Raw genomic sequence first — 27,717 nt, 5'->3', positions numbered from 1 at the left:
GTGTGTCGAGTGGACACCCTAATCTGACACATGGGCGCCTGTCAGTGGATGTGTAAAAGAGAGTGTGCGCACTAGTCATGGTGAGAGATTAAAAATGACCTCAACATAACAGTCAAGCCGTTTTGTGAAGGTTAAATTTGGTGCACTGAAAAAGAAATGATAAAAATGTTAAAGGAACATTTCTGTTTGTTTTACAGCCTGGGTCTTATTTATGTAGTTTTTTCCATCTATCAGCCATGTTGACATTTTTTCGACATCATTGCTGGAATTTGGAATCCAACAGGCAAGAATGGCAAGCACAGACTGGTCGCACACGAACCCAACTTCTAAAACACATTTTTAAACAACTTTACATCTTTACCTCATCTGTCCATTGCAAATAAAAATATGTATTTTGCAGACTGACTTTGACTTTTCCTATGCAGTGAGGTATTACTGTGTATCGTTTACAGTGCATTAACTTTTACCTCTGGATAACTGGTTTAGAAAATATGTCAAAACAATCATCAGATCGCTTCGCAGCGCCCCCTGATCTCAGCGATGAAGTTGGTGAGTTAAAAATTCCATAACCAGAAGGAATGATGGCCAAAACTATGACCCAGGTTGTAAAAAAACGAAAAAATTTCCTTAATAATCAGCATGAACAACAGATGATGTATCACCATGATCCATATTGTATTATATAACTCATGCAAAAAGCAGCTGCAGTAGGTTATGCAGCAAAACATGTCTGTCATCAGTCACTTTGAGTAGTACAGCATTGGCGTGCACACCTATGCTACACCCACACAGGTGATTTCACTTATTTTGGCTGACTGGACCTCCTCTCAGATGTGTGTGGGTGTGTACAGAGGTGTGTGTTTTGATTTATATCTCCCTCACTCTCCTCTTAGCTTTGCTGCACCTATTAAGGCAGGACAGACTGCAACTTTATCATGTCATAAATATCTTTTTTAATTAATTTTATTTACTTTATTATATAGTCGATGGTAGAGAGATAGCAGGAAATGAGGAGAGAGAGATTGGGAAGGACATGCAACAAAGGTCCCATCTGCATTTCGAACCAGGGACCTTAAACCGATGTGAAAACCTGTGACGACAAAGTGAGACAACCCAATTTTCTTCCATTTTCAGTTTGACGTCTTGAATACTAGTGGTGTGATCTCGCATATTTAAGTGTAATATCACCTGATTCAAATTGATTGAACAAGCTGCTTTTCATCGGATGTACCTGGAGTGATCTCACTCCATCGACAATATGTATTTTTAGCTTCAGAACCAGATTCAAAAACAAGAGCACATACACGACTTTTTTTCCACAGGGTATCTGTTTTTATCACTTCCTCTCTTAATATTGTGAATTCTACTATCTTTTGGACCATTAACCATTATTTTAAGGATCACAATTAGTCACTTTTAGATCAACTGCCAGGCAAAATGACTACTGTGAAAAAGGACTTTCTATCCAAATACTACTAATACTACAGCTTCAAACTAATCTCTTAAGATCTCTTACAATTTGTGCAAAATGTTACAAAATCTACAATCTAATGTGAAAATTCTGTCTTCGTCAGCACCTGTTCAGCAGGTAGTTACGGCAACACATATCTGCTGACCTGCACAAATTTGCAAAAACTAAATGAACACTCGCGCACACCCTCCCTCACACACACACACACACACACTGTTATCATCATTGCTGACATATCCCAATTAATTGATCCCTGAGCACTTGTGTTTTTGTCTAGTTGATGTTTTCCCCGCTGCTCATTAGGGCGGGCGAGAGACGGAGCAGTGTATGGATCAGAGACAGCGAGCGAGATATTGATGACACAATACTCTGAGCACACCGGGGCGAGCAAAGGAGCTTAATTTTCTGATTAGTCAACACAGTAAGCATACTAAAAAAAGCCATATCTGTGTGTGTGCAAGCGTGTGTTTGTGTGCGCTCCTGCGCAAGTGGAAGCAACAGACAAAAACAGTCATTATTCAATTGTGAGACAACAAGACTGAATCCCCTAAAGGTTACCTTGACACAGAAAACATCCTCAACAACCTCAGCAAAGCTCAGAGAGACAGAAAAAAACAGGAGGCAGAGTGAGACAAGAGAGGAAGGTGACCATGACTGTGTTTATGTATTCAGGTTATTGCTTTTATTCCAAAAAAATGACACTCCCCCCCCCCCCCCTCCCTCCCGAGAGGAAGCTGTTTATGTGATTTGTAAAAGCAACACGTAGCGTGATAAAATAGAGCTTCGACAGTCTGAGAGATGCGGGCATGTGGCAGCTGTTTTCGTGGGGTAAGCTTAGTCAGAATGAGAAGCTGTTTTATATGGGTGGCGTCGTACCTGCAGTGTTGTTTTATTCAGGATTATGGATGCAGTGGAGGGTAAAACCTCCTAAATGCAGTTTGTCTCTCTGGAAAATCGTACCTTCCTTTTCAGAGTGAACATAAATCTTTATGATAAAGTCAGAGGATACATCAGCGTAACTAGCAGCACACTGGGGGCTGTTAGATAAGAAAAAGGGTTTTGTTTTAAGTGAAAAAGCTTAAATCAATGGTTTCTATAAAATAGCCAGTGGTTGATATCTGTTTAGAGAGCTGGCTGTTTACACCTCTTATCAGTTTTTACTGGGAGGGAAACTGTGTTCACTGTGAATTAGTCTGTCATTTATTTTCTTCAAAAAGAGTAGTTTTCCCAACATTTTGGGAAATACATGTATTGGCTTTCTCACCGAGAGTTGGATGAAAAGATCAATAACACTCTCATATCTGTCCGTTAAATACACCTCTTCCCCCGGCCCCTGATGGCACCCTCCTGTCCCTGCCATCCAGGACAAAGCACCGGACCTGGAGTGATAGGATCATCCTCTCCCTCTGGAAGTCTCTCCCCAAATACATACCTACAGCCTACAGAGTGGATGGCGTTAAAGGCAAATTTATTTGTACAGCACATTTCATACACAAAGACAACTCAAGGTCCTTTACACAAGGCATAAACAGACATTTAAAGGCATAAAAATACAGCAATTAAAAAAAGAGAAAAAAGAAATATATAAATATATACATATATACGTACACATACATGCACAGAAGAGATCAAATAAAAGTGTCAATAAAACCTCTGTCAGGTTAAAATTATTCAGCAATTCACAATCTAAAAATTCATCATTCACCATTTTTCATCAGTTGAAGGGAAAGTAGTGGAACATAAAAGTTTTTAGCTTGGATTTAAAAGAAGCTAGCGTTGGCACGTTTCTCAGGTTCTCAGGGAGTTTGTTCCAACAATGAGCAGTGTAATACCTAAATGCTGCGTCACCATGTTTTTGTTTTGACTCTGGGAACAGTCGGCAGACCAGTCCCAGAAGACCTGAGACTTCTCGCGGGTTCATAGTGTGAAAGTAAATCATAGATGTGTTTGGACCCCGACCCATTCAGTGACTTAAAAACTAGATTTAAAATGGATTCTGTGGCTGGTGTGATATGTTCAGCTTTTTTTCTTTTAGTCAGAACTCTGTCTAATGTCTTTTTTTATTACAGTAGTCTAGGATAGGTTCACAATTTTTCAAGTCTGTCCTGAAACAGTCCCCCTTTTATTAAAAATTAAATTTATTTAAAAGTTTATTTGAAGCTAATATGAAGCTTCAGCAGTCAAATCAATTCAGTATCTTTCAATGTTACTGTCTTTTTAGTGCCAGACGGAATATTTTACTAAAAAAGACTAACTGTGGAAGATTTATTTGATGAACTCAGACGGCTGAAGCCTCACATTACAGATGAACTTTTGAATTCTGTGGATTTTGTCTCCCCATCACTTACATTGAAAACACATTTGGAGGAGATCTTCAAATGTCCAGTATGAACAGAGAAAACCATTACAGCGAGCAAAATCTGTTTCACTTTTCGCACAGGCACTTGAGACAGGCTTGGAAAATTGTGAACCTATCCTGTAAGACTGCCCTCACCGAATCAAAGGTACCTGTCATTGTTTCAAATGCTGCAGTGTTTGAGGTTTTCCTGTCAGGTGACCTAGTTAGAAAAACCTCACAAACCTCTCTCTGATGCAAAAGTGGAAGTAGTGTGACAAAGCCATGGCACCGCAAAATCTCATTGAAGCAGATCAGGGTGTGTGGTTGGGGACCAGACCACTGTTCACAATGTACCTATTACCAATATTTACCAGTTTCTTTTAACCACGCCTTTAACCTTAACCAAGTAGTTTTAGTTGCATAAACATAACCAAACCTTAATGATAGTAGCAGGTATTAGATCAGAAAACGCCTATAAGATACATTTTTATAGAAGTAATGGATGTTGTATTTGAATTCACTGACAAACCACCATTTTTTTTTGTTTAAGGCTAGTTGACGTATTGATCGTCTAATCACTTCAGTACTTAATATAAATACAGGAAGATTGACCCTCAATGAAGCAAGTACAGACAGTGAAAAGGGAATATTTTAATACTCAAAACAAAAAGAGATGTAACAAGACAGTGAAATAAGGCCACACAGCTCAGACAGCAGGGGCTCAGCTCCTCTCCATCTGAATTATATTAGCTTCATTAGATGAGATGTGATTTGTGAGTCTCCCATTTCCTCTTCCCCATCCTCACTGACACACACGATGCTGAGGAGATTTCCCAGAATCAGCCGTGGCTGAGATCAGCCATGCGGAGAGCTGGCCAGAGAACCGCTTTCTACTCGCAGGACACACAAACATACACACTAGTAGACACACACATACATCGAGCGCTCTCTCACACAGAGAGAGAAACACTTGCTGTTTTCAATTGGTGACCGAGTGAATGTCAAGAGGATCGGCAGAGGCAGAAAGAGGCTGTAAAAGGGTCAGAGAAGAAAAACCAGAGGACTAGAATCCTCTGGGGAAGAGCCATCAAAAAGCCTGTGTTGAATTATAGATCCTCCCTCCCTCTCTGTACATAAGTCAATCCATGATGTATATAGCTGTCTTTCAAAAATACATGAAATACTGGAGGAGCTTTTGCGTCGATGACATATGGATCACAGATAATATATTATCTTATGATCATGCTAATTCCCACAGGGTGACATACAATAATGCTGTGGGTTCCAGCCTGAGTAGGAGCTCAACAATTCTTCTTCTTCCCCACAGCAGGATAAGAAATAATATGAAATACTGTGTGCATAAGTGATGCTGTATATCCAGCGTAGGATGAGATGAAGCTTTACTGTGTGGAGAGAGCGACACCGGAGATGTGATTTCATTCTATACAGCCTGCATGCATTATGCATTCACACCCAGTACACTGGTGTCTCACTTGGAAATACCATGTTAAATAATGAATTTGTTTTCCCTGCTGATACACAGATGTATGGATAAGATAGGCTGTGTGTGTGGGAGGATTTGCACATAGATCATGAATGCATTTTATGTGTACGTGCGTGCCTGTGTGCATGTGTGTGTGTGTGAAGAATTGGGGCCATCAAAAATTGATTTGGCTCCACGAGCAAACATCTGCCAGATAAATTAAAGGAGGACACTTAAAACAGTTTGAAGAATGGCGGATGTGTGGAGTGATTAGACTAAAAGCAGCTCTATCATCATTCAGTTAGGATATCTGTTGTTGCTCATTAGTAGTGCTGTATGTCAGCTAACAAGCTAGATGGCTAGCGTCTGTGTATTTGATGCCCTCTAAATGATAGTGAAACATCCCAAACACAGCTCTACTCAGCATCCGCATTTCTGATTATAGATGTTTTAAAGGAAAGCAGGAAATTGTTTGTAGTTTAGTTCTCTAATTCAGTATTCTTCTGTAAAAGCAAGAGCCGAATGAAAATCTCAAAACTGAGCAACATCACCACACCTCTAACTTCAACATGGGAATACATGTAGCTTTTATTAATGAAAAAGCAATGTTGTGAATGTTGAGTGAAACCTTCCTCTCTTCTTCCATAATAGGAAATGGTGTCATCTGAGATGGTGTTTTCACAGAATACACAGCCAGACAGAGGAGCGCGAGACAGCCAAGGTCAATATCAAACCGCATTATTTTATGCAGCTATGGCATAGTACCAAAATCACATTAGAAGAGCTCTGATGGTTGTTTTGAACCAACATCAGAAAGCTATTTTAGTCCTTAGATATTTGAAAAATGTATTTTTAGCAGCTGCAGATGTTTCCTTTCATATTTTTATGTGGGTTTTAGTGCACGTCATTGTATCAATATCTAACTTAAGATATGGTGTTTCTTAATGTTTTTCCTTTGACTCAATAATATGTACACTATGTCATCACTATCCAAGCTTGGGAATGTTGTACTGTGAAAATGACGGTGGTTGGGGGAGTTCAAGTCAAGAATGTGAGGTCGGGAGATCACTGTTTTTATAAAATAGTTCATATTATATAATTATCAGTTTATTACATGTTGTAAAATATGTGACATTTTACTGAATAAATGCTTTGAAATGGACAGTTCCTCATAGATTCACAGCAGTTCCTGACACATTAAGGCAAAAAGTGGCTCTGTGTGCAGTGAAGACGTATTTTTTGGTTACAAGAAATAAAGAGCTTTTAAGTAACCAGTTTTGAATGAATTTGTACATTTAATGTGCTGGTTTGTTGCTGAAATAAATCAATGTCCTCTGTACAGAAGTGCTTTTCCCCAGTTTGCTCAAAAAATATTGGGCCAAAATATAAACTGTCAAGCTTGTAAAATGGGTATTTCCAACTTGTCAAGTTCCTGACAAGTGAGGAATGATCTCTGAAAGTCCCTAATTGTACAAAATATGGACAGTGTGACAGCTAAATAACTGCAGAGTACTGTGATACATTTCAGCTAGACTTAATCTACTATACTAACATGAATAATGTAATATTAGTGCAATCTAAATTATAATTTTGTGTTCTTCCCTTGCACGTTTCTCTTAGTCTACTGCTTCTTTTGGCTTCGGATGATGGATTACACCCACAACTGTAAGCTTGGTGAAATCAAGGCATGCGTAGCAGCGAGTTGTAGAGTATAAAAAGAGCTGATATAAATAGATTCCTGGAGAAACAACACAGTAGAGTCATTCCTCTCTCTCTTCCTGTCTGTCTTTCTATGTCACTCTCTGTTTGAGCGTCTGTGTGTGTTAAATACAGATAGAGAGTGTAAAGCTCTGTACTCTTCTGTTTCAAACTGCAGTTAGCTCTTATGTAAGCTCTGGCACTGGGATGGAGGCAACAGCCAGCATTGGCAGCTACTTCCCCCCTCTCTCTCTCTCCCTCTCTCGCTCTCTCTCTCTCTCTCTCTCTCTAACATCTCTTGCCATTCTTAGCAGACAAGGGTTCACTATAAATATTTTATATGGCACAGTGCATGTGGGAAAAATGTATTTTTAGCCTCTTCCAGTTCTTTCACTAGATGTCAGCTACGAAGCCAGACAGCTTTTTGCGGTGGATTAACGTGACTCTCCTCATGTGTACGCAATTGTGCATCAGGGTCGGCCTTGATTAATTCAATTCAATCAATCAATTCTGACTGCTGTCCACTGGCAACAGTCACAGCATTGATTATCAGTGAGTTCTTTTAAGGTAGGATACGCTATGTGAACCTTTCAATCAATAAGGTTCCAGTTTTAAGGATCTGCATTTCAGTCCATTTGGGACTTTGGGCGAGGTGATCCCTCTCTGCCAAACAAGAGATGGATAGGCTTTGTTCACATTAAATGCTGAAGTGGCCCAAAACTGATTTTTTCCCCCTTCAACTGACTCATCTGATTTTTTATGGGAGTGTGAACAAACTAAATCAGATTTTTTTCACATCAGATCTGGGCCACAGATTCTGTGTTTTTTTGTTAATCTCTCACTTCTTCACTCCTATCATCAGTAAAAAATAAACATGGAGGAGAGCAACAACAGTGTCGGGGGTCAAAAGACAGTCGAAGATGTTTCAGATTTGTTGGACATTTATGGAGAAGCCTCGATGCAAGCCAAAGTGGAAGGTAGCCTACTTATGTTAACCGAAAGCTAGCACAGCCATGTCATCCATGTTTATGATTTGACTGTTGCACAAATTACCTTATTGTTGTTACTCTTGTAGGCATGCAACTCACATTAAATCTGTGCATGCATGGCAGTAGGACCTCAACATTGTTTACACCAGAGCTGGATACATATCAGTTACAAACATGTACGTTACCCATCAACACAAAAAGATCGAATCTGTCTAAAAAAAATCAGAGTTGAGCATCTAGGCCTGTAATGTGAATGTAGCCACAGAGACACACTGCTAACACTGGACGGGGACTGGAGGGGAAAACCAAAGAATAGGAAGAGAGAAAAGCCTTAGCAGACGTCTGTAGTGAGGGACGGGATGTTAAAATGCAAAGCACACCCTTCCCCAGACCACCAAGACATGCATGCATGAACATGAGCAGCAGACAGCGGTCACACACTCACAGTCGCAGTGCTGCAAACACCCGAGGATGTAGCCTTTTGCATACACGTGGACATTAAAGAGAACAGAAAGATTAAAAACACAGTAGAGGCAGTCATTGGTAATCCAGGCATTAGACACATCCATGGATCATTAGCCACATCAGTTATGCCATTTGTGTGTTTCCGTGCGTGGACGGTGAATGATCCGTTCAGTTTTTTAATCACGACATACAACATGGAAATTTCTAATGTAGATTTGATTATCTGTTGTCTGTCTTTTTTTTTTCTTTCCAGTGTACCACCCTTATCTGTTCTGCAACCTTGTTAAAGGTTGCAGGCAACTGGGTGGATTACACACACACACTCACACCCAGAGTGCCCTCAATCTAACCTTGATCAATGCCGCCAAGGGCCGTGATTGGATGTGAGATACAACAGCACATTGAGCGGTTTATTGAGCTGCCTTCCTTACTCATTTTATAAGCTCTCAAGTAAGACACTGAATATAAATCAGACTCATTAAAAGCCATCATGTTGGTCAGATGTGTCGTGTATGATCAATAGGAAATCACACTAATCCATAAACTGTAGAACAACCTTCCGAAACAAGCTTTCACGGAGCAAATGATGAGAGTGTAACGGAGTAACAAATGCTATGGTAACAATCTTGGTGGATGTTTCTTTATAGGAAGATTTCGCTGCATTTTCTCATCTCCATGTCTACTTTTCCTCCCTAATTCATCTCTCTCCTCCTGCCTCTCCTTGCCCTCCTTTCCTCGTCTTCTTCCTGACAGGAGGACAGCAGCCATCCTGACTGCTAATGAGGGACCAGGCTTTTGCTTGTGTGCGTGTGTGTGTGTGTGAGAGTGTGTGTGTGTGTGTGTAACAGAGTCTGAGGGAGAACGACACAGAGAGAGTGTCTTTGTTTGTGTGTGAGTGTGTGTATGCATTGGGATTTTGGAAGAGGGTAAGGCCAGGAGCAGAAAAGAGAAAGAGTGAAAAAGATAAAGGGGGATGTGCTCTCCAGCTCTCTTCCCTCGATCTGTTTCCTCTCTGTTACTAGGCAACACCTGCAGGCATGCACTAAATAAAGCCTTGTACCCGCTATTCAACACCCCCCTCCCACCCCCACCCCTAACTCCAACTCTCACTCTCTGTCTCTCTCCTCATCAACCTCATCCATCTCTTCTTCTCTCATTTATCCCTTACCTCTCCAGGACCCTTACCCTTCACCCCGTCATCCCAGCAGCCATTACTTTCCCCTCACACATCCTGTCGTCCTCCTCCTCCTCCATCATCCCCTCCACACCGGAAAGCAAGTCTTTTTATTTTTTTGGTTGGGGTTCTGGTTTGACACTGAACAGGAACAGCACTCCCTGGTTTAAAAAATAACCCAAAAGGTCAGGGACATAGTTATCATGGTAAATCAGATTACAGGATCCAGTGTTGTCTTTAAGAACTTCCTCTATTTGTACTGAAAAGCAGCTGCAGGTGTTGAATCAAAATCAACAATATATCTCATTTCTACTACTAACAATACCCCTGAGATACATTTAGCAGAAGACAATCCTAATATTTTTCCTAATATTGCGATGAATTTTCTGTTTCATACTAAGCAAAAGTTTTTACAAGTGACCTGTAGATAAATGTGAAGTAGAAAATAAACATCCATAACCAAATCTGTGGGTAGTCTGTCTTAAATTCTTAGTAATTAATTACTCAACCAGTTTTAGGGCAAACAATATCTTAAACTTGCCATTTTTTTCAAATATATCCTATATTTATAATCCTTTGCAGCAAAATGCACCGAAAGTATAAAAGTGAAAGTATCCTCTGACTGATATATTATTATATATGACATCATTAGATTATTAATACTGAAGCATCAGTGTTAGAGCAGCATGTTACTGTTGTAGCTGCTGGAGGTGGAGCTAGTTTCAACTATTTTATATACAGTTAACTAGTTTGGTCCTGTGGTTCCCAACCTAGGGGTCGGGCCCCTCCAAAGGGTCACCAGATAAATCTGAGGGGTCGTGAGATGATTAATGGGAGAGGAAAGAAAAAAAACAAAGTTCTGATACACAAATCTGTTTTCAGGTTTTGGACTTTTTCTCTAATCTTTGATTTTTGGTGAAATATTGGATCATTTGAACATTTGTTGAAATGAAAGCATGTGAGAAGTTTAGAGGGAAAAATCAATATTTGGTAGAGCTGTTAACAACTCATAGACATCTGAAATGTGACCCCGACTACACACTGCTTTTTGTAAGATTTCAAAAGCCAAAAAAGTTGGAAACCACTGGTTTCATCTTTAACAATGTGTTGTATAAAAGCTTGTTATATTATTCATTGTGTCAAATCTTCATCTGAAAAGTAACTAAAGCTGTCAAATAAATGTAGTGGAGTAGAAAGTACAATATAATAAATGTAGTGGAGTGGAAGTATAAAGTAGCATCAAATGGAAATACTCAAGTAAAGTACAAGTACCTCAAAATTGTACTTAAGTACAGTACTTGAGTAAATGTACTTAGTTAACTTCAAAGTTACTAGTATTCATGCAGTTTGGAATGAGTGGGGAAACTTAAGATCATTTCAACCTAGTTTACAGTAGTAGGTCATTAGCAAAATATGGGACAACATACTTTAGTCTGAGTCATGTTGTGTTATTTTTGTGAAATATAATTGAAATTCTTATCAGTTTACAACATTATTAGACATTTCATCGAGTGTCATGTCCAATGTGTCAACCAAATTCCATATTATCTCTCTGTCTTCACTCTAAACAGGTTACATATTACGAAGCTAATGCTATTTAGCTACACAACAGTTATACCTGGCACTTCCCAGGTGTATATACAGTATTAACAACTAATCTCTGCATTTGTGGTGCAACCTGTGTCAATTTAATGATTCATAAATCATCACTTCATCAAACACTTACTTTTAAAATAGGCTAAGTCTGAACTTAGCCTATTATGGTGCAGCTGGTCTATAGGGGTTATTATCACAAGCATTTCAGAGCTGGCACTCTCAGAAGGACTTAATGAAATCTTACAGTGTCTGACTCTCATATCACATTTAGACTGCCTTTGGGACATGACAGTAAGGTAAGTGTTTCAAGGCACTTTTAAAGCAAAACAAAAGGAAAGAGAAACTGGTCCTCATGACCATGAAGAGAAGAACGTGTGCAGAGGCTGGTTAGTTTTGAATAAGGGTCAACAAGTTGTTCTTTTGTAATTAGTAATGTAATGGAGGCTTTCATTTTATTTTTTCAAATTTTAGTTTTTTTATTATTTTGTAAGCAAAGTGCCTCAGTACTCCTTCAGAGCACCAGTAAACCTCCACATCAACAAACGCCTCCACAGGCACCAACAGAAACACTCTCCATCCTTCTCTCTTCAAGCTACTGTTCTTTCAATACAGCCGCTATATGGAGCATTTCATACATTCTTAAAGGGTTCAGTGATGGTAAAAGCCTCCAGAACTATTTTCTGGTACTGTACAGAACTGTTGTTGAAGAGCCTGGTGCAGTCTTTGAACTGTAAAGTACCGGAAAGCTCAGCAGCATATCTGCTAGGATAGATGAATCTGAATGGACTGCCTATTTAAAGCTAGGGAAATCCCATGTGTGTACAGTGTTAATGCAGCGGATGTTATATTATTAATTCTCTTCTAGTGATTTATCAGCAGAGACAGGATGAGAGCTGAGGAGACAGAGACACAGAGACATATATGAATAGAAAGACAGAGGCAATAGTTAAAGACAGCACACTTGGGGGCACAGGCAGGTTACTAACCCCAAACTGTCATTCTGAAATACTACCCCATCTTTCTCTCCATGCTGCTGAAGAGGATAAATCTTTGGACCGTATATGAGATCAGTCAACCTGACAGGCAGCAAGTAAGTACAGTTTGTAAGCAATGACCCTGGACTGTTCGGTGATCTTGGGTTTGACCGATACGAAGGGATTTAGTGCATCTAGACTCCCAAATCCTTCTTTTTAAACCCTGGTAAATAGCGATAATCATAATACGTACATGTATACATTACCTAATCATTTAAAAAGATGGTAACATATTCACATCACTGATTTAAGCAGATTTGATTATAATATTGGTCTAATGTTTGACCTTATTTTGTTTCTCTTAGGGACACCGAGTGATGTGCAAGCAGAGAGATTCATTGTGATGTGGGTGCTGTTTAGCTGTAGATTACAATAAATGTGAAGAGGACTGAAGTGTTCCTCTTGAGGCTTTAATTTGGCCTAATGCAGGAGTGGGTGTTTGCTCACCTGTGAGAATTAATTTCATAACAAATTAGAGGTAAATTCAGCTTTAAACCCTTGATCCAGTCTTGGGAGACGGCACATTCAGTGCTAATGGTGCCATATGAGGAGTGTGCATGGACACACATGCATGCACACACGTTTATCACGAGTCAGGAACAGAGGATGAGGAGGGGGAAAAAAAGGATTAAAGCCTGCGAAAGCTGCAGCGTCATACACTAGAGAACAGTGTGTGTATCGGAGATAGAAAAAAAATCGCATGGGACGAGGTCTGTCTCTGTGCATGTGTGAACGTGGAGAGGCAGCTGCCTTAAAATTGTTATATTTTGTGGGCGCACGTGCACACATTGATGCAGGCACACACAGGCTTTGCACAATAACACTATCAGACAGAGCCAACATCCATAACCAGAGATTTACCAGCGGATTTTAAAAGGGCGAGCAGTTGTGTGTGTGTGTGTGTGTGTGTGTGTAGAGCTGAGTGGGATTTGGTTTAATCCAAACATGAAACACAAGATTCCCCCACCACTATATACACACACACATACACCACTACCACCCCCCCTCCTCTCTGTCTCTCTCTCTCTCTCTCTCTCTCTCTCTCTCCAAGTGTGTGTGTGTGTGTGTGTGTGTGTGTGAATTTGCCTCCCTCAGTCTCTTTTAGTGTTGCGTAACAGCTTGATTATATAATCCCAAACATATATGCATGTCCACGAGGCTGAGCGCTAGAGGGCATGAAGCATGCAAGAGCATCAAATTGGAGCGAGAGAAGATGTGGAGGAGGAAGAGGAGGAGGAAGGAAAATAAAAGAAAGGGGTGAAGAAGGGACAGCATCCACAGTATTGTGGTACTTTGAGTTCCCTTCTTGTCTGGATTAGAGTTCCAGTGACATCAGACGTTGCCTCCACTCACAATGATGTATGTTCATCTTCAGGTGAGCAGAGGACATGTGTTAAATTATTGATTTCCCTAAATAGTACAAGGTAGCACACAAAGGATCATGCAAAAAATGTCAAATGATGTAATAAATCATCAAAATATCATAACATGTCAAGTCAAAAAACTGGTTGAGAATTCAATAAAATGCCAAATAAGAAGATAAAAACTATTTTAATTTTTTTTTTTTTTAAAGATGCTCCTCTTAAAGCTGTTTTAAACTTAATTTTTGCCCAACTTTGTAAAAAGCTGAAAATACAAAATCTGACAAATAATTAGATATGGCCTACATGTTAGCAATAGCCCTTCGGCTGACACAGAGCAACATTAGCATTTAGCATTTGTGTATCCAAGCATCTGATGAATGTAATCCAGTATTCACACTGGCAACTTTTAGCTCTGTTTTGGTCTTCAATAAATCCTGACAAGGTCTTTAACTGATTTGTTTGACTTTCCTCAGCAGCTAAAGCTAACTCGCTAACTTGGCAGGGAGTGTAGGTTGGTAGAATACAGTGGGTTTGGTATCATTTAATGGCAAAGGGTTGACAAAGGGTTCGTAAATTGTCACTAATTTCTTGATATATGGTCAATAAATCATTTACTATTTATTCATAAGACATTAATGATACCAACTTCTGGGTTGGAATAGGCTGTAAAAAAATCTCTCAAATCTGCTGTTACAAACGTTCAGAAGTCATCAGTAAAAGGTGATGGACTTCTTTTTTTCTAATGGAAAGTCATCAAGTGTGTAGTTTAACTAAGTCATTAATAGAGGGTTTGCCTGATAATCCATCACATCCGCAGTTGTAAATGTTAATAATCTGTTAGTAAACTGGTTCAGATCTAATGCAGCACTTTCCCGGAAGCAGACTGGTCTTCCTGGTAAACTAGAAGAGCTAGCTAAAAAAAGAAACTATAAAGCTTTGATAAATATTTATTAACCATTCATTAAGTCATTAGTTCCACTTATAAAGCATTTATAAAAGGTAACTTTTTTTCAAAGTGGGTTTATCTCAGCTTTTTTGTCAGAGACAATGAGTTAAAAGAGGCTAAAATTAATAAAACAGGACCCAAAGGGTCCGCAGAGTTGGTTGATAATTTTCTGTGAGTTTGTCACTATGAGTGAGCCTTTACATGAAGCCATTATAAATATAAAAATATTGATTAGTGCACCTTTAAAGTGCAGCAATATCCACCTTAAAAATGTATCAAATTATCAGGACAAATAACTTTAGAGAGGAACTTTTTTTAGTCTTTATAATGTAGTAGTTATCTGATGCTACATTTTTTAACCCTGAAACGTATCTTAATGTATTATACAAACATGGAGGACAGAAAAACAACAGTGCTCCAATGAAAAATGTTGCCATAAAAGCAGAGACTTAAATTGAGATGACAGTTTGAGAACATTTTAGAATCTGAACTTTTGAAGGCTGTGAGTGCTTTCAGAAAGCTCTACCAGGGAAAAAGATAATCAAAATTGAAAGAGGAAGTGAGTGGTGTGAATAATGTTAGAGACAAGGACTGGATGGAAATTTAAACAGAAAGTAAAAGACAGGAAGAGACGAGAGGTGTGGCAGAGGATGAAGGAGAAAGACGACATTAAGTGAATGTATGTGTCCCTGTGCGGAATTGATGTCATTACTAGTATTAGTAGGTTGGCAGTAAACATTGAAGCTAAAAGGCAGAAGGCATCACTCACATTGACAAACCAGCACACACACACACATACGCACACAAAGGCAGGCTTAGCTGAAGTATACACACATATTCACATAGAAACCTCCAGTGTTCTGGTGATGTGGCAGAATCCTCGTGCTGACATAAAACACACACACACACACACAAACAAAGGCAGGCTTAGCTGAAGTATACACACATATTCACATGCAGGCTTAACTCAAACACACACACACACACACATATAGGCCTATGACTCAGTAACAACTTTTGCCTCATCTCCAAACCTTTCTCTATCTGTCCAATTCAATTTATTCATCCCCACCCTCTCTCTCCCTCTCCATCCACTCGTCTCTCCTCATCCTCCAAAGGCTTTTATCATTTTCAACTCCTTCCATTTTCATGTGCTATTCTCTACTCAGCTCGAAAAGAATTGAGCGTTTTTTTTTCTCTTCTCGTTCATCCTTGACCGACAGCACAAACAGCTCCCCCTTTGCTTTGGTTCTATCCTCATTCTGAAATACCTTATTCACATTTTAGAAAAAGAAATCTTCCAATCTCCCTTCCCCCTCCCTCCACCAGGTTGTCCAATATTTCTTTTCAATGCTTTACCATCTGTCTCTGCAATAAAAGCAGTGCTTTACAAAAATCACCCTAATTTAGTCAAAATGTCCCTTTGCTTTACTTGAAAACAGTTGGTGGAGGGGGGTGAAGCAAATAAATCAGGGTACAACTGGGTTTACTCTTCCACTCGATCCTTGCATCCAACTCAAACATCGACTCTTCATGTCCCACGACTTGTCCCCCCCTCTGCCGCTGCAAACAACGCTGTCACTGGCGTGTCCCCAGCCAAGGGAATTGACATGACAGCCGCTCTCCTGAATGGTAACACACACTGCCGTGCACTTTAGAGGTCATGGATCAAATAAAAAAAAAAAAACATAAATAAAAGAAGGAGACAGAACGACAGCAGAGGATATAGAAGGAAAGTGAGTAGGGAGCTGCTGGGAGAAGAAAACGAGAGGAGAGCGGAGGAGTGCAGGATGCTCTCTGTGGTCCCTCTGTCCTCTGTTCCCTCCCGTCACCAGTGAGAGGTGAGGGGGCTGGTTGTCATGACAGCTGTTGTCATGGCAGCTGGACTGGGTAATAAACAGGAGGAGAGATGTCAGTCCATCCAGTGCAGTGAAGCTGCCGTGGCAACTGCTGACAAGATGCGGCAAATATGCTGTTGTCATGGAAAGTGTAATGGTGTTTATGTTTTGATCGTCAATGAAAGAAATGTATCACTCATCCCATACTTTTTTTTTTTAAACCACTGCTTAATAGTTTGTTTGTTTTTTTAAACATGGCACACATAGATGCGCTTCCCACCAGTTCACCCCACACAGGTCATATTTCATATAACATATATATGAGGTAAGGTAAGAATAACAGCTAGCTTGCCCTATCCATGAAAAACCATGAGACAAGTAGCTTTCACCATACAGTCTGACTTTAGTTCTTTTGGTCGTCTCAGACTGTGTTGTGCACTGAGATACATCACTGTGAGATCCATTCAGTGACAAAGCTTTCCATCACTCTGACAGTCACTATTTCTGACTGCCTGGACAGTTTGCATTTTGCTTTGAGCTGTCATCAAAAGTCTTTGTTGGGACAAAACTGCATATTTAACAGGGTTTTTAAATCAGGGTGATTCTATTTATTTATTACATTTTTCTTCACTTAAAAACATGAAAATGTAGTTAATATAAATGTTGCTTTGTTTTTTTTTTTTTAAATGGTGAAACATTATCAGGCCTGGCCTTAAGACAGCCCCAGGTGACACGACACCCACTTCACCACTGTTTTAAAGGTTCATACCACCTTAAGAACCTATTTAATTCTTCATAGCTGTGTTTTATTCTGTCTGTAACAATCCCTTCCCAAATATTTACTTCAACAGGCCCAAAATTATGTTGTTAAAATAAAATAATTTGACTGGTGACAGAGTTATTAACCTTTCACGCTTTTAATCAACTCCATACTTTTTTAATTACAGGTGTAGAAAATGAGATGGCAGTTAATAAAAACCTCTCTAAACATGCACAACTGAAAGAAAATTGTTGCCACTTGGTCAGTGGAATAAATTTGTTAAAACATAAAAAAAAACAGATACATAAAATAAAATAAGCCATTAAACTAAATAGCTGACTTCTGCAGGAGGGGCGGGGGGGGATCCAAGAGGGAAAAAAATCCCAAGGGAGTCTATCTCTCGGAGGGAATCCTGCAGTGGCAGTGTGGTGAACAGAGAAACCCGTAGAAGTGTTTACCCTCCTCTACCACGAGAGCTTTAATACATCTTCAGTCAGTCCTTCCTGTCTCCTCTACATTCTCAGCTGCTAGTCCCTTGCTTATCTCCGTCGGTCTTTGGTTCTGATGATCCGTTTTCATCTCCGTTCTCCAAGTCCAGCTCTCCCTCATTTTCCACCGCTCCTTCTTCCCCTCCGTCCGCTACCTCTTCCTTTCCTTCCTTATCTACGTCCCTTCGTTTCTGCCCCACGCCCTGTTTGTCTCTGAAGACCTCCACGCCCAGCATTCGCAGGTAATGGAACCTCTCGTTGCGGGGGACGAAGGCTCGGATGGACGTCTTTCCCCTCCAGCCACACAGCTGGATGGGACACTGCGGCTCTGCTGGGTTACTGACAAACAGGAGATGACGGTTGGAGTCAGATGAGACCAGAAACCAGGACATCACTTCAAAATACAATGATGAAATATGTATACACACTTAAAACAACTTACTTTGGATTGGGAATGTACTTCAACACAATACTGCCCATTACTGTGGAGAAATAAATAGATCACTAACTGTTAATAACTAAAACAAGGAAATATTCCAAATCCCATTTCAGATGCTTTAATCCAGTTTGCCATTTGAACACTTACTTACATGAATATCTTAAAATGAGCCTGTGTAACTACAGGAACTGCTCAGCTGCTCTGGTGAGGTTAGGTCAGTGCCTTGCTCAAGGTCAACTAAAACAGCAGGAAGTTCAATTTCCTCTTTCACTTTTAGCCACCAAGCCGAGAACCTTACAGTCCCTAATCCACTTTTCTAACATCTAGGCTGGGACTGACGCCCAAATTCTGTCATCTCGTTGTCACTTTCAAAACTTGTAGTATTAAATATGTAATAATATTAATATTAAGTGCTCATCTAGTTGAGTAAACATCTTCTATTTTGGAATTAAAATCTTTAAATCATATTTTAAAAGCAGTGCAGTGCGTACCCATTTTCTTGGCCTGAGCATGAGCGTCGTCCTCCAGCTTGCTGAGAAAGGGGTTCTCCTGGGTCAGTAGCACTTTGATGTCCTCCACACTCACTGTGATCATCCTGGAGCGAATATACGGCTGAAGAGTGTAGATACCCTGATAGGAGAGGAGAGATGTGGTTGACAATCTGCAGACGAATACAATTAAGATTCTTTACGGTTACACAGTGCATATAAAATGAATCAATTATCGGTTCGTCAGAGTGTGAACTCTTCCGTCTGGCTCTCATGTTATTCAGCTGTGTTCGTGTCTGTGTGTTTGCACTGAGTTCTTGTATTAACCGTCAGAGGAGCCATTTTTACAATGATTTATTATCAAATCTAAGAATATGTAGAGTGTTAAGAGTCTCAGAAATATAAGCCTCATGCATCCCTTCATGTCATGAAATTAATTAGCATAGAAAAAGAGGATTTTTAGCGTTGTGTGACAATGTGCAGCTGGTGTAAAAAATTCATGGTGAGTGTTACATTTTCACAGTAACAGATTTCAAATGATAAAGATACAAAAATAGATGGATATACAGAAAATAATTTATTTTAAAAAGGACAGGTTCACAGTTTTTTTTTTAAGTCTGTCTTAAAACAACAGTCAGGAGCCCAAATGAACATTCAAACAGGTTTTGCTCACTGTAATCATTCCTCCTGTTCAAACAGACCATTAGAAGATCCCCTCACAATGCACTTACAATGTAAGTGATGGGGGACAAAATCCACAGTTTATTAGAAGCTTCCGTACAAGGATGGTAACAAAAAAATGGAATTTGGCACTATAAAGACTAATTTTAAGAGATATTGAATTGATTTGACTTATTTGGACAGCTGAAGCCTCAAACTAGCTTCAAACAAACTTTTAAATACATTTTTGCACTGAAAGAGGGCTGAGGATTTTGTCTTCAACATACATCACTTACATTGAAAGTGCATCATGAAGGGATCTCTTAATGGTCAGTATGAACGGGAGGAATATTACAGCAAGAAAAACACGCAATGTCCATTTGGGCACCTGACTGATGTTTTAGGATAGACTAAATTGTGTATGGATGTGTAACTAGTGTGACTGGCTGATGATCAGGGTGCTGTGTGTGTGTATTTGTTACCTCCTGAGCCAGTCTGAAGGCACAGCCAAACTCCTCTCCATCACTGTTGCGAGACCACACCTTCACCCCTGTGTTAATGACCTGAGGAAAAAAAAAAAAAAGAAAAAAAAAGCAGAATGACCCATGAATGTGTGCAAATACGATGATGCCAACATCTTCTGAATTTAATATTGCTAATTAATATCTCCCCAGAAAAATTTAATCAAGGGTGGTAATTTAAATCAAAATAAAAGACAAATTATGTTGCTAGTGGTCTGTAATATTACGGAAATGTTTTTATAATTACTGCTGTTCAGCAAACTGCCTCGCTCAAGGCATCTACTGTACGAGATATTATGAAGCTGTGGGTAAACAAAGTGCAGCTGGTCTCTCGTGTCCCAGCAGGAGTGGCTGGTGACTGTTGCTGATTTGCATAGAAAAAATATGCATGTTGTATAAGAAGTGAAGCAAAAATTAACTCTTAATTAGTCTTAATATTAAACTATTAAAAAGCACAATTTCCTAGATTTTCTTCGTGAAAAGATATTATGAGGACAAGGAAATCAATAATTGTACGGAACTAACAGAGGTGTTTGGGTAAACACACAATTCAGTATGGTTCAGGCCAACAGAAAGTGACTAAAAAGTGTAAAAACATCAAACACAATCAGGAGAACAGAGACTGAGAAACAAAACACACACACACACACACACACACACAGCACCACCTGTGCAGGTGCTACAAGGTGGAGGACCAGAGGGATTTAGGATAGGAGAGGGTCCCATCTGTTAGGCTGCTTCCCTCTGATGGCCACACACACACACACACACACACACACACACACACACACACACACACACACACACAAATGAAAAACAAACTGATGTAGCCAATGTAAAGCCAATATGTCCATTTCCAAAAACTGGCCAGTCTGTGTGTTTCTGCTATGATAATCATAACCCAGTTTGTTTGATTACGCTGTATAGAATTGATCAATACCAGATGCCTTGTCTGGAAATAACTGATTATTGATCTGTTGTAGTGATCATCAGATTTCCATCCGAGGAAATGTGTTACGATCACCATCAAAGCTGGGTTGTGATGTGATACAATTCTTTTGGGAAAAGAAAACACACACACCTTCATGCGCTCACTGTTATTGAGCAGCACGTTGCGCAGCTCTTTGGACACCATGTACAAGTGTCTCTTCTTGCCCTCGTGGGTTCTGGTCAGAACGTTGAGCTTGGGGAAGTTCGGGGACAAATCATAGAAAGATCTAAATGAAAGTAAAAAAAAACAAAACAAGGAGACCTGTTTAGAACTACCACAAAGCTGAAAACAATCATCATTCCCATGTCTAATACACATAAAGATACTGACTGTATGGTGATGAAGACAGGATCGTCTTCTGTCAGGAACACAAAGGGGTCTTCTTTATAACCAAACAGCTTCATCTTCTTTAAGGGCGGAGGCCTGAAAAACACACAAAGGAAACAGACAATAATTTATGATTCCATCATTTACTTATGTTTATTTAATTTCCAAATACCGAATTTATTCTGGCTGTCCTGCAAAAATATTCCACGTCAATAGTTTTAATAAAGATTTCATGGAGGAAAAACATGTATTCTGTAAGAGCTTTTAATGGTGAACTGATTATTGATCATAAGATTGCCACAAAAAAAAAAATCAATGAAGGAAATAGCTAAAAATCTGCAGGACCAGTGATGGGTTCGTTGGTCTGGAGAGAGAGGAAGAATCTCTCCTTCCTTGCAATGTTATTTGATTAGTTCTTATGACTCAAGAGCCTTCAGTTTTCCTTTGTGTATTAGCTCTGCAGACCAACGTGACTCACCCACACACTCCCTCTTGTTTGGCACTGGTCTCTTGAGCCAAAGAAGCTCCTTTGGGTGCCTCCTCTTCTACTTTCCCCTCTGCGACTCCCCCTTCCCCGTCGTCCGAGGCGCTCTCAGGGAGGCGGGGAGCGTCTGCTTGGGTTGTGGCTGCCGGAGAGCATCCAGTCTGGGCCGCCGAGCTGGACGAGACGTCCTTCCTCAGCTGGGGATGGCAGGGAGGGGGGGGGGGGGGGGGGGGTGAAGAGACAAAGTCCCAGCTGTGGTTAGTAAAACTGAACAGGTGAGTGATGTGGTGGTGGTGGGGTGGGGTGGGGGGGCTACCAGTCTAATCATCCATTAAGTGTGTGTTTGTGAGAAAGTACCTTGGGATATCTTTTGTTCCAAGGCATCGGAGCTTTCTTCACCAGCACGGCCACAAAGAAACCTCCAGTGTTCTGGTGATGTGGCAGAATCCTCATGCTGACATAAAACACACACACACACACACACCTTAACTGTAAACCAAGTCTTAGCTTAAATTAACAGTTTATGTTAAGGGACTTGCTTTTTGTCCCCGTAAGGAAGGCGGGTCCCCACAAAACAACTGTCTAAACAGATTTACACCCTCACAATGTAAGGAATACCTGGACCACACATACACACACATACAAATCATGCCTCTGAATTTTATGGTGCCACCTACTGTGAAAATAAACAAGGATTTTTTTCCAGCATTAAATAAACTGAGCTTTGACAATGTGTGACAATAGCTCCCTCTGCTGGCCAGCGGTTGTGTCAGTTTTAAACATTAAAGCAAAGGCTGCAGAGTACAAATGACATCATTATGTGAGTGTGCAGGTGTGAGTTTGTACGTGCGTCCCTGCAGACGGCGTGTATGTGCATGCACAAAGCTGTGCCAAGAAAATAATATCAGGCACATTACTCAGCTAATGAATATGACATCAATCACCAGAGAAAAGGGTCAAAGTGTTATTTTTCTGCATTCTTAAGAACAAAATGCTTTGAGACAAAGACTTTGAAAAAAAAAAAAGCCACAAATCTCCACATTGGAAAGACATCTTCATAGTCTTAGTTTAGAATTTGCTCGTTTGGGGGTTAAACACAGCCTTCCACATTGTATCACAGTACAAACTTTGACTGTGTATGTCTGTGTTCTTACCATCTCTCCAGATGCATGCTAGCCAGCTTCTCTGGGTCTTTTGGCGGGAACATGGTGGGGCGGATCTGTGTGTGGCGACTGCTCGGAACCTCGGACCAGTCTGAGAACCACTGGCCGTCCTTGGTCATCAGCTACGGAGACAATTGTTTAAGTGCTTGATGCAACCAACTAACATACAGTCAGGACCACAGACCTACAGAATTCAGTCTGACTGAGTCGAAATGTTTTCATGATTTTAACGCTGTTTTCCTTCATGCTTTGTTGTCGTTGGTATGTTTTTTAAATGTTCCAGTACCTTCCAGGAAGTGACCCCAGGCATCCACTTCAGCCCTGGCAGATCAGCTGAGCTGTCAGCCAGCTCCAACGCTCCTGGCGATGTGGATAAGAGAGACATTACAGCTTGGCAGTAAATGAGTGACTATATTTAGATATAATCTTCATATATTGTGAAATCCTCAGCCTGTCAAAAGTGAAGGCGGTCTTTAAGTTAAAGAATCAAGACGTGCTTGTGCAGGTCTGCTGCTCGTCACAGTGTGTCTTAGCAAACGTGACCAGTGGTTAGAATGATAAAAACAAAATTTTTGTTTTTACACTTGTTTTAGGGAATGCCTGTCTTCATACCAGCAGATATAAACATCAGTCCAGTTTTCCAAGACACGGGCTCATTATTATGTAACAAGCAAGTTATTCAAAATAATGTTATTAATAAAATATATATTTTATCCAACAGTTGGGTGAAATGTTTTTTTAAAATCAGAAATCAGCTTCCAGACTAACAAATCAAAATATCAGCTGGTTTAGTGATTGAGTGACTAGTTGTAAGCTTGTAACTTTGTGTCAAAGATGGCCTTTTTAATCTGATATCTGCAGTGGATGTGCTGCTGTCAGGTCACGTGATTTTCTCATAAATGTGCATCTGTTTTCCCAACTTTGAGAAGTTTATAGTAGGCTATGAGATTCAGTCACGGCTGAGACATTTGACTTGTTCTTACTGTATGTGCTGATAGTGACCGCAAGTTAAGAGCCAAAAGCAAAAAAGGTCCAAATGAAAAATCAAGCAGGCCACCTAATGTCAATCAATATACTATTCATGAAGAAACATTTTAGTAAAAGGAAATAAAATAACTGCATGAAACAAAACTGCAATTGAAGTTCGATTTGGGAGAAAAAACAAAAAAAGTGCATATTGCTTAAGTCGTATACGCCTGTGAGTGTTTGTTACCTTCGCTCTTCTCCAGCAGTGCTGCTATGACAGCTTCGTCCTCTATAGGGTTGAGTGAACAGGTGGAGTAGACCATCCTCCCTCCCACAGCCAGCTGTTCAACACCGCGCACTGCGATACGCAGCTGGAGTCTGGCGAACACACATACATGCTCTGTAATACTGCCAACTCTTTTTAATTAGCACCAAAAGAACACACTCCATTCCCTTGCCATTTAGTCAATTTGATCTATCACACGAGTGCATGAATTCCTATGTTGTCACGCAACTATGAGCACACGCTCATGCAGGCGTTCTCTCTGCTCACCCGTGGAGGTGCAGGCTGTTGCTGGTCGTCCATTTCTTCCACACGTCTATGTTCTTCCTCATGGTGCCGTCCCCGCTGTGTGAACACAGAAGCAGAGAGCAGCAGCGGCAGTCAGACACATCATCGGTTTGGCCCGAGGTGCTGAAACCACCAGAGAACCCCGACACTTCTCACAGGGCAAAAATGTCTGCGAAGCACAAACTGTCTAAACGCTGGGCTATAGCTCACTGCTCACATCACTGCTGCCTGCCTGCCTTGCTCTGTCTTCATTACTGCTTTTCCTCCCCTCCCTCTCCCTCTGTTGTGTTTGGCAGGGACCCCTGGCTTCAGCACTACAGCTGGCCGAACTCAGCCAGCACTGCAAACTAAGGCAGGTCTGTTTTGGCCACAAAATGAAGCTAGACTTCAAGTGAAGAAGGCATTTACACGAGCGTAATGTTTTACCGCTAATCAAGTACTGAAACATCAAGAAGTAAATATTAGTATTAACAGCCCTTTTGTAGATACCCTGCGTTATCCACTCCCTCCTCAGACTTCTAAACCCTAACCCGACTGAAATAACACCCATCAGTGACGCAGACACAAGCCAGATATATGACGCAATGTGCTGCAGCCGTCTGCTGACCTGCAGGGCACGTCACACAGGATGCGGTCGTAGAAGAGGATGTCCTTCTTGCCGTCTGATTGGACCTGCAGCGAGGGGATGCAGGAGGCGTCGTGGTTGATCACCATGATGCAGGGGCTGTTGAGACGCTTGGCCTGGTGCACCAGCAGGTAGCAGCGCTTGTTGTCCACATCATTGGCAATGACAAAGCCCTCTGAAAGGTGAAGGACTGGGTCAGATTTAAATACTCTTAATGCAGTGGCACTGCAGTAGCAGGGACTGCTGTTAATTTCCTCTTGTTCTAATTAAAATAAAAAGAAATCAATTATTATAAACAGCTTTCACAGTTTTTAAAGTGCATTTCTTACCTGGAAATGGCACTTCCATGTCAGCATGGAGCATCTCAATCAGCTGGGCCGTCTTTGACCCGGGAGCTGCACACATGTCCAGGATCTGAACAAAAACACATGCATGACCAACGCTTCAAATTTTTATTTTTATTTATTTTAAACACAACTGTTGTCAAGCCACGGGGAATGTGTGTTTCCCAGTGAGAAGAGGAAGAAAATAATGAGTACTGACAGATTTAACATTCAAAGACAGCACTCCTTTTACCTTGTGATGGGGCTCAATCTTCAGGAGGAGAGGAGGGATCATACTGACAGCTTCCTGTCGGCTGATGTTACCCTGCAAGGACAAACGCAAACATAAAACTCATGTCTGTATTTCTCTGGCAACTTCTGACATTTTGTTTTCCTTATTCCTGTCAGAGTGACAGAAATTTCTGATTGATTTTCTGTTTGGTCTGACTCACCGACTCAGTCTCGCTGACCAGAAACTGGTGGAACTTCTCCAGCAGGGGAGACTTCCTAATGATCTTTCTGCTCATGTTGGTGTGCCAGGCCTGTTCATCAGGATACCTGGGCAAGACAGGTACAGTGTGAGTTTTTCTTTAATCTGTGTTTCCTGTGCGAAGTGACTACATGTATGTGTGTTATGTAATTTTTGGATAAACGATGTGAGGTATTACCAGCTGAGAGGCTGTGGAGCCTCAAACTTCTGGCCATCAATTTCCAGCTCCTGAATATCCTTAAAGTATTTTTCCTTCAGACAGTGGAGGATCTCCTTGGCGTGACTGGAATAAGTCGGAGAGGAAGAGAAACTGAACATGTGGTAACTGAGGTACCTTTAAATATTTGGTAGCATCAGGCAGCAGTGATCCAACATTAACAATCCAGTAATTCAAACCACTGTCTTCCTTAAAAGCCCAAACACGGGAGCTTAGATCAAGAGACAGCAGGTGTGCAAAACAATATATTTCATGTCCTGAAAAACAGGAATTCAAAGGTGAGAAATGTGCAACAGATAAAAGAGTATGACTTCTAAGATTTGAAAATTTGAGCAGTATCTTAGGTCTCTTGGTGAATTTACAAGTGTTCCTAATGATTCAGAAAAGTCTTATGTGTGCATACACTTGTCAAGGAAAAGGCACATTCATTTTACAGTATCTTGCATCGTGTAGAGCATGACACTTGGCACGAACGAGACAAAGAGTATGAACCGGGGTCATAAATCTGTCCATCTCACCTCTTGTATCCAGTGATGCGGATGGTTGCTGGCAGCGGTTCCCTCATCGCATCCATGAACTGTTCGAACTCTCCATCAGGCACCAAGCCCTGTTCCTTGTAGTAGTGCTCAAACAGCTTATTCTCCTTGACAATGTCAGCATAGCCAGCTCCCCAGCCCTGAAACACATGGATGCATGGATATCAGTGTGGGTCATTGATAACTGCCTTTACAAACTTTACTGGAAAAGCACCTACTAAATGTCTATGTTTAATGTTCAAAAATCCTTAAATTTAATGTTTTGTCTTATGGGAGAATGTAACTGACTTGCAAAACATGTCATAAGATCTGTTGGCATGGTCTAATGGTCATTTTCATCATACCTTGCATATTTCAATAAAGTTTCCTACTTTTTAATGACCCTGCTTGCTATTGCTCGCCACTTTGTTTTGATTAAACTTGACTACACATACGCATGGACACATTAAATTATCACAATTTTGAGCGAAGTCTGGTGAAGCCTCACAGTCTCTCCACACAACAAAGAGCCACGTAAAGTTTAAGGTGACAGGTGGCCACACATGGCTTTGAAATGAGCTGATTTAACGGAAGCTAACAGCAAAGCTTCGTGATGTTGCAGCTGTTCAGTCGTGTCGTAGCTGCGTGGCTGCACAAGTTTAATAAAGCTAAAAGCCACTGTAGTACTCTCAGTTCCCTTCTCGTGTAGTTCCGTTAAATAAAAGGTGTTATATGGCCTAATTGAGCTCCTAACATTAGCAGGAGTTGCAGCAGCAGTGTGAATCTTACAGCGTTGTCTCTGTTGTCTCTGCCAGCAGGCTGGTTCTTCTGCCGCTGCCTGCTTCTCTTCCCCATGTCGGAATAACAGACGATTCTGGAGAAAAGTCTGCGGAACGACGTGGTGACAGGATGCAAAGAAAAGTATCTCTCAACTCGGATAAAATGTGAATCTACTGTGCGTTAAACGTGTTGCCTCTGACGCACGTGAGTCAGGACCTTTCCGGCTGCCCCGAAATCTGCCTGAAATAAAATTAAAACATCTCTCAGTTCGGAACATTTCGTGCGATTTATGAGATATTATCTCACCGGCTATAATTTTAATTTCTATAGTGTAGTATAAAATTCTCAAAATGTAAACGCAATTCACATAAAAATGCATTTTGTTTTTTTTTTCTTTTTTTGATATTCTAATACTATAATACATTTATTTATAGCTTGAATGTCGCATAAACGAAGTTAGAAGCGTGCATTTTTCTAAGATAATGTATCAGTGAAGCGAGCGACCAGGTAACT

General features: G+C 40.5%; 1 protein-coding gene across 1 annotated transcript; it reads right to left on the bottom strand.

Annotated features, from left to right (window-relative positions):
* Positions 1–17,291: 17,291 nt before the first annotated feature.
* nsun2 (NOP2/Sun RNA methyltransferase 2) lies at positions 17,292–27,429 on the bottom strand. Its single transcript, XM_067611466.1, has 19 exons — positions 27,214–27,429; positions 26,428–26,585; positions 25,871–25,975; positions 25,655–25,760; positions 25,456–25,527; positions 25,209–25,293; positions 24,862–25,054; positions 24,237–24,311; positions 23,931–24,061; positions 23,004–23,077; positions 22,709–22,839; positions 21,912–22,008; positions 21,549–21,751; positions 21,074–21,166; positions 20,834–20,969; positions 19,714–19,794; positions 18,575–18,713; positions 18,087–18,126; positions 17,292–17,983 (listed from the first exon to the last, which is right to left on the bottom strand). Exons 1-19 carry the CDS (start codon positions 27,277–27,279, stop codon positions 17,677–17,679), a joined length of 2,292 nt encoding a protein of 763 aa, XP_067467567.1. The 5' UTR covers positions 27,280–27,429; the 3' UTR covers positions 17,292–17,676.
* Between the last annotated feature and the right edge of the window lie 288 nt (positions 27,430–27,717).

Source organism: Thunnus thynnus, chromosome 15 (assembly GCF_963924715.1).
Source record: "Thunnus thynnus chromosome 15, fThuThy2.1, whole genome shotgun sequence".
Classification (NCBI taxonomy): Eukaryota; Metazoa; Chordata; class Actinopteri; order Scombriformes; family Scombridae; genus Thunnus; species Thunnus thynnus.
This window is presented reverse-complemented; position numbering and strand designations above follow the sequence as displayed.